The following is a 13,617-nucleotide window of genomic DNA, read 5'->3' on the forward strand; positions in this document are numbered from 1 at the left end:
CAACATGTCCTGGAGCCTTGTACCAGGGAAGGATGGCATCGCCAATGACAGTCAAATCACCGTGCTATTAAACTGTTAAGTGACCAGATCTTTCCACGTGGGAGCAGGTAACATATCCAACATCTCCCAGTATGCCATTCATTGATGCATCTGGGAGGTGACGGAGGCCCTATATGCCAAGAGAGGTGATTACATTGTGTCCCCTCTAAGGAAGGAGAAGTAGGATGAAACAGCCTGTGGATCGACAGGATAGTGGAATTCTCAATGATGCAGGGAGCCATCGACTGCACACACATGGGTCTATGGGCCCCCCATGTCAACAGGGAGAGGTATAGGAACCACAAGGGCTACCATTTCATTAATGCTTAGTTGGTGTGCGACCATACACAATGTTTCATGTTAATGAATGCCCGCTACCGTGGCAGCAACCACTATGCATTCATTCTGAGGCGCGCTCTGTTCCTGCCTTCTTTGAGCCTCCAAGGACAATCACAGTGTGGCTGCTCAGGAACAAAAGGCTACCCCTTGTACACGTGGCTGGAAAGCCTCCTCCACCACCTGTTCATGCAAGGACAGTGGGCATGTAATAAGAACAATGGAGCCACCAGGAAATGTGTGAAGTAGATCATCGGCGTGCTGAAACAATACTTCTGATACCTGGACTGGTCGGGGAAGCTCTCCAGTACACACTGGAGTGTGTCTCTAAGGTCATGGTGGGCCTGCTGCATCCTTCACAACATTGCCATCATGAGGGCACAGTCATTGCCAGCAGAAATTCAGACACCACCTCAGGGGGACGAGGTAGAGGAGGCAGGAAGGAGGCAATCTGGGACACTTTCATTCTGGACAGGCTGACAGAGAGTGCCTGCTCAGACTCCACCTTCTATATGACAACTTCTCTTTCCCACAATGGCTGCACTATTCCCCACCTCACCATTTATCTGGGATGCCCCATTACAGCATTCCCTTGGCCAAGTTCCTCCAATAAAATCCATCAACAATAACCTTTCTGTAACATCTTTATCCAAAAATACATCCAATTATACAAACAGAAGTGGTCTCATTACTGGACCATTAATCCATAGGCTCAGACTGATCCAGAGACATAGGCTGGGATTTTATTCTGGTAGCAGGCATCTCGATGTCCAGAAAAAACGACGCCAAGATCCCTGCGGACGGCTCGCTGAATCTAGTGCCAATCAGGCACTTTAGTGCACAGTGGTGGGCCTTCCACAGGATCCAGGACTCTGTCATGAGAAATCCTGCCCTTGGAGAGCTGCCAGCTAATCAGAGACTGGCTGCTGAGTGCCACTGTGGAGGGGGTAGCTGCTGTTGGAGGGGCCTACCAGAGGCTGAAGAGTGTCGTTGGACCCAAGCCACAGGTAGGTCAGGGCGGGGGGGGGGGGGGGTCTCGCAGAATGGGGGTCACAGGGTGGGGGAGGGAGTCAGCAGCAAAGGCAGGGGGTGTGGCTCTCAGCAAGCCCCCCCCCCCCCTTCCCGATGCCAGGTCCCTCGTTGAGTCACTAAAGGCCTTTTATTAGGGGAAACCCCTCCTCCAGCCCCACCGAGCCAGGAAGCAGCCCTCGTGGTTTTTTGTGCCGTTCTTCCCATGTGGCTACAGGGCCACCTGCCACATGGCAAACTGCGGCTGTGGCAGGAAGAGTTAATTGCCCAGTTAAGGGCCTCAATTGACAATGGGGTAGGAAGGCCATTCACAGGCCTTGCTGTCCTGGGCTAAGTTTTGACGGAGGTGGGATGGCGGCGGGAAGCCCCCCCCGCCACCGCCACCACCCCACCCAATTTTATGCTCTCCCCACCTCCAAACCCACCGTGGGAGACAGCATAAAATTCCCCCCATACATTCAATTCCTGCCACAGCGACAGGGGAATTTAAAGTCAATTCATTATATAAAATCCAGAATAAAAAGATACTATCAGTAATGCTGACCATGAAACAACTGGACTCTCTTAAACACCCATGTGGTTCACTAATCCCCTTTCGGGAAGGAAATCTGTCATCCTTGCCAGGCCTGGCCTATATGTGACTCCAGACCCACAGAAATGCAGTCGACTCTTAACAGGCCTCTGAAATGGCCTAGCAAGCCACTTAGTTGTATTCAAGAAGGCAGATCACCACCACCTTCTCAAGGACACTTGGGGACGGGCAATAAATGTTGGTCTTACCAGTGATGTCGACATGTGTATGAACAAAACAAAATTGTGTGGGAGTGAGCTTTGGATATGATTTTGGTCAGCGAAGCTGTGCCCCAAGATTCTTTGAAGCAGATTCCCCCCAGTAGGTTAAGGAAGTCTCATCGATTAGAACCCAAACCCTTTATTTCACCAAGCTGATCACTCATGCGAGATACTTTAACTTTGCTTAGCACTGGTGTCTCAGAGGTCTCTGCTAGAGAGGCCCCTTGATCTGGAGTGCCATATACTCCATGGTGGACTGATGTCTGGAAAAGCCTGCAACACTGCACAGATGCTGCGAGTGGACTAATCCATATTTCTATCATACCCTGCAGGCTGCTTTATTTATACAAGGGTAAACAACAGTGCTCAGATAACAATCTACCATTTTAAGCAGGCACTGTGTGATCCAGATCTCCAGGCTCAGAGCTAAAGAAGGAAGCAAGCTGTCCAGTTAACCAGAAAGCTTTCACTCATCCACTCCCAACACTACATGGTCCTCTTCATACGCCCACTGTGTCTCCCATGGTGCTACCTCATTATCATAATCCTTTGGAGCTGATGCCTGGCCGATGTGCTGATGCGTGAAACAGGTGGTGTTGTAATTCATAATGCTGTGAGGCGCTGCTTAATTCTTTGGCAGTTGGGTGGTTGGCTCATTCCTGCAGCAATCCTACAAAGCATAAAAGGAACATATGTTGCAATGCTGGCTGCAAGAGAGTGTTTCAAACAGTGGTTACTTAACAAATTGACTGCGTGTGACAGTGTTCTGCCTGAGTGAGTAGGAGAAGATGTAGCAACAGAATGATGGTGCTAGCCTTCAGCTTGTTGGAAGTCTCGGACTTCACCTATATGCTGTTGGTGCCAATACCAGTGAAGCCTCCTCATAAGCTGTATTAGTCTTATTTTGGGAGCCCCCTCCTGTATTTGTTCCTTCCTATTATGAATAAACTTGAGGTGCCAGGTATGAGGGACAAAGGGCAATTAGGGGAGGGGGAATAAATGCTGGCATAGCCAGCGATGCCTACATCCCTCGAACAAATAAAAAAAAGCCAGGCCTGTTCTCCTTACAACAGAGAAGGTTGAGGGAGATTTAATAGAGATGTTCAAAAGTATGCAGGGTTTTGGATAGAGTAGATAGGGAGAAAGTGCTTCCACTAGCAGGAGAGTTGATAACCAGAGGACATAAATTCAAGAAAACTGTCAAAAGAACCAGAGAGGAGATGAGAATTTTTTTAATGCCGTGAGTTATTATGATCTGGAATGCATTAACTGAAAAGGTCATGGAACCAGATTCAATAGAAACTTTCAAATGGAATTGGATATATAATTGAAAAGGAAACATTTGTGTGGCTATTGGGAAAGAGCAGGGGAGTGGGACTAATTGGATGGCTCTTTCAAACAACTGGCACAGGCATGAGGGGCCGAATGACCTCTTTCTGTGCTATCAGATTCTAGGAGCTGGATCCTGTTGTCCCCCGGGCATCATAATTCGTGGTGGGGGCGGGGCCTGAAGATGCATCTGGAAGAGGCCTGCCATGGACCTCAACGTCGGGAGGGTCCGGACCGATCCGCCCGGCAGCGGTGAGGCTCTGTGGCGGCACCCCCCCCCCCCTCCCTCGCCGCTGGGCAATGGGACCTGAATTAAAAAATTTAAATTAATAAAATTAGTATATTTAAATGGACTTACCTTCAAACTTCTGGGCCCACCGCAATCTTCGGTGCGGCGGCAGGCAGTCTCGCGCCTTCAATTCCCTGTCAGGGGAAAGGTAGCATGACGCTGGTGGGAATCGGGGAGGAGTTAATGTTTTCTGTTGTGGGGGGAAGATGGGGTCAAATTAATGGAATGGGTGTAGGGGATGGTGGGAAGGGGTGAACTCTAAACTTTGTGCAGTTTGGGGCGGGGGTGTGGGGAAGGTGATATTTAAAAGGTAAGTGTTTTGGGGGCGGGGAAGGCCAAGTAATTAATGTAAATGTTATTGGGGGGTGGGGGAAAGGGGTGTTAGAATTTTATTGTATATTTTTTGGGGCATACTTCTTTAAAAATTTTAATGAGCTGGCAGGGCTGGCTGCCCTTTAAAAAGGGCACCAGCGCCTGCGTTCAGTCAGCTGACACCATTGCTGGGGACGGACAGCCTGCCCTCTCCACCTGATTGGCGGGCTGCCCCAGCTATTTAAATGAGTCACCACGAGGGAGATCACGGAGGCTCTTCGGTGTGAGGCCCTCGCGGGTGGGCTGCCATTTTTTTGAGCTCGCCGCCGAATTCGGCAGCAGGCTCTTAAAATCCAGCCCTATGTTTCTATGAACTTGTCCTGCAAAGAGGTAAGTAGTATTGAGGTGTGGGAGTACATACAATGAATGACTTTGTGCCCTTCCTTGACCTGAGGACTTGTGAGACTAATGAAACAAATATCATGTAGTTCAATTGTTTTAAAAGGATCTTTTGTATCAAAGTGCTTTAAGATATGAGAATGGTGGGTGCTGTAGTTGTAAGCGCAGCTTGAATAGGTGTCCTATTTTGACATGGACACTCGAACATAATATAAGAAATAGGAGCAGGAGCAGGCCAATTGTTTTGCCATTCAATAAGATCATGGCTGATCTTCTACCCCATCCCTACCTTCCTGCACTATTCCCATATCCCTTGATTCCGTTTGTATCAGAAAATCTATCGATCTCTGTCTTGAATATACTCACTGAATGAGCATCCACACCTCCCTGGGGTAGACAATTCCAAAGATTCACAACCTTCTTATGATGAAGAAATTTCTTCTCATTTCAGTACGAAATGGCCAACCCCTTATTCTGAGACTGTAACTCCGAGTTCTAGACTCCCCAGCTGGGGGAAAATGCTTGCAGTACCTACCCTATCGAGCCCTTTAAGAATTTTATATGTTTCAATGAGATCACTTATCATTCTTCTCAACTCTAGGGAATATAGGCCTATTCTACTCAATCTCTCCTCATTGGACAATTCCACCATCCCAGGAATCATTCAAGTGAACCTTTCTTGCACACCCTCAAAGGTAAGTATATAGTTCCTTAGGTAAGGGAATCAAAACTGTATGCAATACTCCATGTGTGCTCTCACCAAGGCCCTATATAATTGCAGTATGACTTCTTTACTCTTATGCTTGCAGTACCTGTATGCTAACTGTCTGTAATTCACGTACAAGGCCTCCCAGGTCCCTCTGAATACTAACATTTCCCAGTCTCTCACCATTTAAAAAATATTCTGTTTTTCCATTTTTCCTACCAAAGTGGATAATCATCTGAAATTGCTTTACATGGAACAGCTTTAAGTATGTAACATGTTGTCAGGTAATATTTTGTGACATGCATATTTATTGATAAGTAGTGAGGCAAACATTCATTAGGAGCAGCCACAGAAAGAATAATACAACCAAAGTACAGACCTAAAACAAGATGTGACTCAAGGTAATTAAAGCTTTAACAGCCTGGTGTAAGTTACTGTGGTGTAAGTTTATCTCAGCAGATTTCTTCAGATTTTCCATTTTCTTACACTGTTGTAATGTAGGATATGCATCAGACAATTTGTACAAAGCAAGGTCCCAGAGACAGCAATGTGATAATGTCCAGATAATCTGTTTTTGTGATGTTGATTGAAGGATAAATGGATTGAAGCATAAGTGCTAAATGGGATAGATTTTAAACAGCTCGAGCAACTCAAAACTGGGCATCCATGAGGCGCTGTGGGCCATCAGCAGCAGCAGAATTGTATTCAACCACAATCTGTAACCTCATGGCCCGGCATATTCTCCACTCTACCATTACCACCAAGCTGGGGGTCTAACCCTGGTTCAATAAAGACTGCAGGAGCAACACTAGGCAGACCTAAAAATGAGGTGTCAACCTGGTGAAGCTACAACACAAGACTACTTGCATGCCAAACAGCAGAAGCAGCATGTGATAGACAGCGCTCAGCGATCCCACAACAAACAGATCAGATCTAAGCTCTGCAGTCCTGCCACATTCAGTCGTGAATGGTGGAGGACAATTAAACAACTAACAGGAGGAGGATATCTCCATCCTTAATGATGGGGGAGCCCAGCACATCAGTGCAAAAGACAAGGCTGAAGCATTTGCATCGATCTTCAACCAGAGGTGCCGAATGGATGATCCATCCCAACCTCCTCCTGAGGTCCCCAGCATCACAGATGCTAGTCCTCAACCAATCCAATTCACTTCACTGATATCAAGAAATGGTTGAAGCACTGAAGACTGCAAAGGTTATGGGCCCTGACAACATTCCAGCAATAGTACTGAAGACTTGTGTTCCAGAACTAGCCATGCCCCCCCTAGCCAAGCTGTTCCAGTACAGCTATAATATTGGCATCTACCCAGCAATGTGGAAAATTGCCCAAGTATGTCCTGTACATAACAAGCAGGACAAATTCAACCTGGCCAATTACCGCCCTATCAGCCTACTCTCGATCATCAACAAAGTGATGGAAGGGGTCACTGATAGTACTATCAAGTGGCACTTGCTCAGCAATAACATGCTCACTGATGCTCAGTTTGGGTTCTGCCAGGGCCGCTCAGCTCCTGACCTCATTACAGCCTTGGTCCAAACATGGACAAAAGAGCTGAACTCCAGAGGTGAGGTGAGAGTGACTGCCCTTGACATCAAGGCAGCATTTGACCGAGTATGGCATCAAGGAGCCCTAGCAAAACTGCAGTCAATGGGAATCAGGGGGAAAACTCTTCACTGGTTGGAGTCATACCGAGCGCAAAGGAAGATGGTTGTGGTTGTTGAAGGTCAATCATCTCAGTCCTAGGCCATCACTGTAAGAGTTCTTCAGTATAGTGTCTTAAGCCCAACCATCTTCAGCTGTTTCATCAATGACCTTTCCACCATCAGAAGGCCAGAAATGGGGTTGTTCATTGATGATTGCACAAAGTCAGCACCATTTGCGATGACTCAGATACTGAAGCAGCCCGTGTCCAGATGCAGCAAGACCTGGGCAACATCCAGTCTTGGGATGCTAAGTGGCAAGTAACATCACGCTACACAAGTGCCAGGCATATCCAACAAGAGAGAATCTAACCATCTCCCCTTGACATTCAATGGCATTACCATCGCTGAATCCCCCATGACCAACATCCTGGTGGTTGCCATTGACCAGAAACTGAACTGGACCAGCCACACAAATACTGTGGCTACAAGAGCAGGTCAGAGGCTGGCAATTCTGTGGTGAATAACTCACCTCCTGTCTCCCCAAAGCCTGTCCATCATCTACAAGGCACTAGTTAGGAGTGTGATGAAATATTCTCCACTTGCCTCAATGCGCGCAGCTCCAACAACACTCAAGACGCTTGACACCATCCAGGACAAAGCAGCCCACTTGATTGGCATCCCATCCATGACCTTCAACATTCACTCCCTTCACCACTGACACACAGTAGCAGCAGTGTGCACTGTATACAAGATGCACTGCAGCAACTCACCAAAGCTCCTTTGACAGCACCTTCCAAACCCACGACCTCTGCCACCTAGAAGGACAAGGGCAGCAGATGCATGGGAACACCACCACCTGCAAGTTCTCCTCCAAGTCTCACACCATCCTGACTTGGAACTCCCTTCCCAACAGCACTGTTGGTGTACCTACATCCCAGGGACTGCAGTGGTTCATGAAGGCAGCTCACCACCACCTTCTCAAGGGCAATTAGGGATGGACAATAAACGATGGCCTCGACAGCGACGCCCACATCCCATGAATAAATAATTTTTTTAAAATTCAAAATATTGTCATGGGATCTTTTATTTCCACCTGAAGGGGTAGACAGGGCTTCAGTTTAACGTCTCATCCAAAAGATAGCATCTGTGTACATGCAGTGCTCCTCAGTACTGCACTAGAGTGGCAGCCTAGATTTTTGTACTCAAAGCCTGGAGTGGTTGTGAACCTACCATCTTCTAACTCAGAGGTGAGAGTGCTGCTAAATGAGCCACAGCTGACACTTGGACCCTCTAGCACGTCCTCAGATACTCCAATCACTGGCTGAAAAACTTCATTTTATGTAAAGTAGTTAGTTCCCTTTAAATGGCTGCTTTTCTCTCAATGTCTGCTGCATCCTTTCAAACAGCTACAGCAATGCAGGAAATCTCACCTCTGTATGCTAGCTCCCAAGGGCAGCCCCATGCAGGGGCAGGAGCTTGAATGAAATATTTGAAGAAGGTTAGATCAGAGGTTCAGGTGGTAATGGGAATGTGCAGTATAATAGGTAGGTGGCCAGCTGTACACTGTCTCTTCCCCAGCAAATTCGAGGCTTTTGTGAGGAGGTTTCGCTATCTGACTTGATAATGTGCGAGACAAACATTCACTTCACCACAAAATAACTCAAGAAGTCTTAAAACTGAGTTTCTGACCTCCTGTATTCTCTCCATCACAAAGAAGGGCAACATCCACCTCTGTAACATCACTTGTCTTTGCGCCTGCCTCAACCCATCTGCCGCCCAAACCCGCATCCATGCTTTTGTCACCTTCATGTCTCTTGCTCAGCCTGCCATCCCTACCTTCATAAATTTCAGCTCATACCTGTGGGCAAACACACACCAAGTTCCATTCGCCCACCATCCATGTGCTGGCTAACCTACATCGGCTCCCAGTCTCTTGAGAGAATTTCCTCCCTGAACCTCTCTGCCTATACCCTTCTCCCTTCTAAGCACCTCCTCCTTTAATCCTGCCTCTCTGATCAAGCTTTAAGTCAAGCCTGCTAATAGCTTGATGTCAATTTCTGTCCGAATATGTTTCTGTGAAGCACCTCGGGACATTTATCTGCATTAAATAGGTTATATAACAACAAGCTGTTGATTAATTAAGCAATTTAGTCAACAACAAAAACTTGTATTTATATAGCTCCTTTAATTTAGTAAAATGTCCCAAGGCACTTCACAAGAGCATTAGCAAACAAAATTTGTCACAGAGCTACCTAAGGAGATATTAGGGCAGATGACTAAAAGCTTGGTCAAAAAAACTAGATTTTAAGGCAAATCTTAAAGTAAAGAGAGGAAGAGAAAGAGATTAAGGGAGAGAATTCCAGAGCTTAGGACCTTAGCAGCTGAAGGTGCCACTGCCAATGATGGAGCAATTAAAATTAGCAATGCTCAAGAGTCCAGAATTGGAGGAGCACAGATACCTAGGAGGAATTAAATTGAAAGAGGAATCAGTTCCAGGTCAATCTGTGGCAATTCCACTGGTTCTTAAGGATGAAACAATGGAAGAATGATTCATAGTTTTCCATTATGAACAGATAACAATTGTTTTATAACAGAAGTTTTATTTCATCATTTCCGTGATAAAAATAGTGATTCTTTTGCATTGTTCGATTTTCTAGAAACCTATTTCCAGTGTGCACATCGATTTGTGAAAAATTGCATAGACTTCCACTATTTTTAGATTCACTATTAGAGTATTCTATTGTAATATGGGATAATGAGTTTATTGGTTTGTGACATAAAAGATTCAAATATATTTCACGCTAGGAAGCTACTGAAGGGTTGTCCAATATTTACTGGTTGAGAGACTCAAAAAGCAGATTTACCTGTGCCCCTGAGTTTCCCATCTCAGTACTGCTGCTGTGGGGAGGAACCTGATGAAGATAAGCATCTTCCAACAGAATGCCACAGTAGTTGCCATTGAAGTGCTATTTCAACAGCAGCACAGTCAGAAGCTTGGGAGGAAGTCACTCTATGACCAATTGGTCACAAGAGATTTATGATCTTACATATCGCCCTCCATGTGAGGGGACCAATATTGGACGCATATGAGAAATGAACTGTGTTTGGGTAATTTCTCATCTGGAATACTGTTCCTAGTTTTGTGTTGAGGATTCCTACCAGCAATGCTAAATGTTATTATTCTTTTTCCTTCAGGAATGCAGTGGGCGGAAACAAGAAAATATTTGCAATATATGATACAAGGTGAGTGCATTTATTTGAACAATTTAACAGTGAGTGTTGCATGCAATATTTATATTTTCAAATAGAACTATACTTGCTTGTGATATAATGTGGCTAGAGATTGTTTTGCATTACTTTTATGTCGAAAGTTACAAGGAAACAATTTTTAATAGAATATCTAAGACCTACAATTTATTTTTTATGAGTTGCCATGGGAGTTCTATTTTTAAACATCTTCACTTTTAATAATGTAGATATTGATTGCAATACACAAGTGATTGAAATATAGCACATTTTCAAATAAATTGGAAATAAAGGATAAGTTTCCATGTTAAATCGCTGCCATCCATTGATTATAAAGTAAAATGGAATGGATTTTGCCCTTCAGGTGCAGGAGTTTGACAGGGCAGAAGTGTTTATCACAAATGTTGACAGAAACTGCTCATGGTTTTCCAGCCATTCATTCTAACAGATGGAAAACTGTGAACAGCTTGAGCCTAAAATTGTGGTAAGTACTTTCGCCCACCATGCTCTTATACCGGGTGCTAAGGAAGAAAATCTTCCCCACAGTATTCATGCACCACATCATAATATTTTGTGTTTTCTTAATATTATTAGACAGGCAACTCTATCATTTTGATTATTTGTTTCGATACCTGCCAAAGGAAATGAAAGTGGGGTAGACGTTCAACTTCCCACCCCGATGTACAGCTGGCATTGTGGATCAGCTGCCTATTATAGAAACTGCCCTATCATTTCCAGCAATTTCAACGGAAATTAAAATTGGGTTTTTTTGGTAATTGGTGGCCGATTTGCAATGCCAGTTTTATGCCAGGTGGCAAGTTGAGAATCTAATAAAAGCAAAATAGTGCGGATGCTGGAATTCTAAAATAAAAATGGAAAATGCTGGAAGTACTCAGCAGGCCAGGTCACATCAGTGGAGACTGAAGCAGAATTAACAGGCAGGATTTTCCTCCCGTTCCTGTGCTTCGGGACCCCGCCTTCATCGTCAAATGGGAGTCAGAAGCCCGCACTGTATGAGAAGCAGTCACCCAGTTGTGATTTTCCCCGAATTGGCTAATTAGTGGTCAGAGGGCAAGCTTGCCATCCAATTGAAGATGGTGGGTGGGGTCTTGAAGCTGGAGGGCCAAAAGGAGGCCCTCCAGCATTGAAGGAGCAACAGGCTGCCTTTCCAGGTAAGGGAGAGAGAGGGTGTCCCCAAGATGGAGGTGCAGTCTCTCCAACTTTTTGCACTTTAAAGTAAAAGATTCCCTCAGCAGCCGGGCCACCGTTGTGAGGGGAAGCCCCTCCACAGGGCGATCTATGGCTGCAGCTGAAGCCAAGCAGGTGGGAAGGGCCTCCAAGCCAGCCTCGAGTGCTGCTCCCCCCCCACTCCCATCAGTCTACTAATGGGATGCCGCCACCAGGCAGCTGGGCTCTTCCCAACACCTCTGGGGTCCTGGAAAATTTTCAGTCAGCCTCTGACAACAGGCCTTAATAGGCCTTTAACGAGATCAATTAGCTATCCACTGTTGTGGGAAAATGGCCTGGGAGTGAGATGGAGTTGATGAACCCACACGCCAGTTGGCGGCGTGAATTTATGCGTCCACACTCCTCATGCCCACTCCCAGCAGGGCCTAAAGGTTTTAGGTCAATGAGCTTTTGTCAGTTCTGTCTGTAAAACGGGTAATGTGAGATATTTCCATTGACTTCAACAATCGGGAGAGATGTAAAGCAAGCCGCACTGCTGATTCGCTATCACCCATTTTACACTCTAACACAAAGTCATGATCTACCCTATTCAGTTTTTTTGCTTCCTCTTACAATCTGCAAGGCTTTTAAATTCCAGGCTTATCAACGCACTACTGCTGATTTCCTTTTTTATCAACTGCTCTTTTTAGCCTCAGGGGTGCCTGACACCTTTGACATTGGCCCTCCACCTGGGCTTCTTGATAATAGCAAAATGATGAGATTAGTGCTGTATGGAATAACCATGTAAAAAAATCCCATCTGTGTCTTCCTAAAAACAGTAGAGTAATCATATTTTGGATTACAACTTACTTTTGTCACTCTTCTTTCAGTTGAAACAATAATGGATAAATCAGAATTAACATTAAGGAGCACAGTATGGATTTTTCCTTGACTTGTAGCAGCTAGATATAGAGTGGATTAAAAACAGGCAATGTAAATTTCACATCAAGCCTGTAATAAGCTACTTGTATTGTGCTTAAAAGGAATACATTTGTCTGGAACCCACAGCTTTTTAGAAGGGAAAATAGAAGAGAACTGTACTGATTTTGTTGAGAATCTCTGGTATCTAATTAAACAGATGCACTGAATGACAATAAGTGACGTCAACTTCTCATGGATTACTGCCATAATGCTTAAAGCATGGATGCTATTTAATTGGTATAATTTTTCATATACATGGGCATTTTCCCGCCTGTCAGAAAATGCTCGTCTGATAATTACTATGTTGTTAAAGCCTTTTTCTCTTCTTTTCCTAATTACCAATAAGGTCGTGTAAATGATGATAATTATGGTCAGATGGGAAAAGAAACTTTTGCCATATTCTTTGTTGTATAACTTATGAAACATTGTGTTTGGCTAAATTTGAATTCATTTATTCATTTAATTATCAAACTGTCTGAATTAGTATTTATGAAAAATGCCTTGGTGTACATTCCTTTTGTGTTATCAACTGTATTTTTTCTGAGAATACAAAGGGCTGGATTTTACCAGATTTCTCAGGATGGGCAGGGGTGTGGGGGGGGGGGGGGTGGTGGGTGGGGGTGGTGGGGAGTGTAAAATGGTACAGGAAGGTTGGGGGTGGCATGCCCATTGTCTTCCTGCCACCGTGCTACCTTGCCAGTGGCAGGAAAGATAGCGGGACAGCCTGCCCACCCAGAGGCCATTTGAGCAACTTAAGTCACCAATTAAGGGCCTCTTCTAGCGAAGGCACCCTCCACTGCATGGGGAGACTGCCAGGTAAACTCTGGCAGCCTCCCAGCAGTCTCATTGGGATGGGGGCCCTCCTATTCAGGTACTCTTTGGTCAACGAGGGGGACCCCAGTGGCAATAACCTCCCCAATGGCAACGGCATCACTTGCCCTCATCAATGCCACCCCTCCCTTGCTTGGGCCTGCCTGACTGGCCCCAGTGCCCCCAGACTCCACTTAACTGGTTGTGAGAGCACTTTCCATTGCGTCCTTTTCTTCCAGATGTAGTCCAAGCAGTGGCCACCTCTTCTAGTGGCACTGCTGAGGCTGCTGAACTGCTGGCCCTCTGATTGGCCAGCAGATCCTGGGGACGGCCACCCTGGCAGCAGCAAATTATTTGGCCACCACCAGCAAGATGCGACACCGAGGTGTGCCGACTGCCGAAGTGGGTTCACCCCCCCTCCCCCCACTGCTTTCAGACCTGTCGGCGGGACATCTGCTGCGATGAATAAATCCAGCCCAGTTTCTCTTTGTCGGCTGTTATTTCATAATTTAAGCAGTAG

General features: G+C 45.7%; 1 protein-coding gene across 5 annotated transcripts in view; it reads left to right on the forward strand.

The window, feature by feature from the left end:
• Positions 1-13,617, forward strand: part of gabrb3 (gamma-aminobutyric acid type A receptor subunit beta3) — a 568,810-nt gene that overhangs the window by 208,731 nt on the left and 346,462 nt on the right. For 3 of the 5 annotated variants that reach the window (XM_068033273.1, XM_068033277.1, XM_068033278.1), the window contains one exon: positions 10,089-10,136. In XM_068033273.1, the coding sequence (XP_067889374.1) occupies positions 10,089-10,136 (48 nt within the window). Of the gene's footprint in view, positions 1-5,162; positions 5,221-10,088; positions 10,137-13,617 lie in introns of those variants that run through there. The other 2 variants (XM_068033275.1, XM_068033276.1) reach the window with 1 other exon arrangement.

The sequence above is a fragment of the Heterodontus francisci genome, chromosome 6 (genome assembly GCF_036365525.1).
Source record: "Heterodontus francisci isolate sHetFra1 chromosome 6, sHetFra1.hap1, whole genome shotgun sequence".
NCBI lineage: Eukaryota > Metazoa > Chordata > Chondrichthyes > Heterodontiformes > Heterodontidae > Heterodontus > Heterodontus francisci.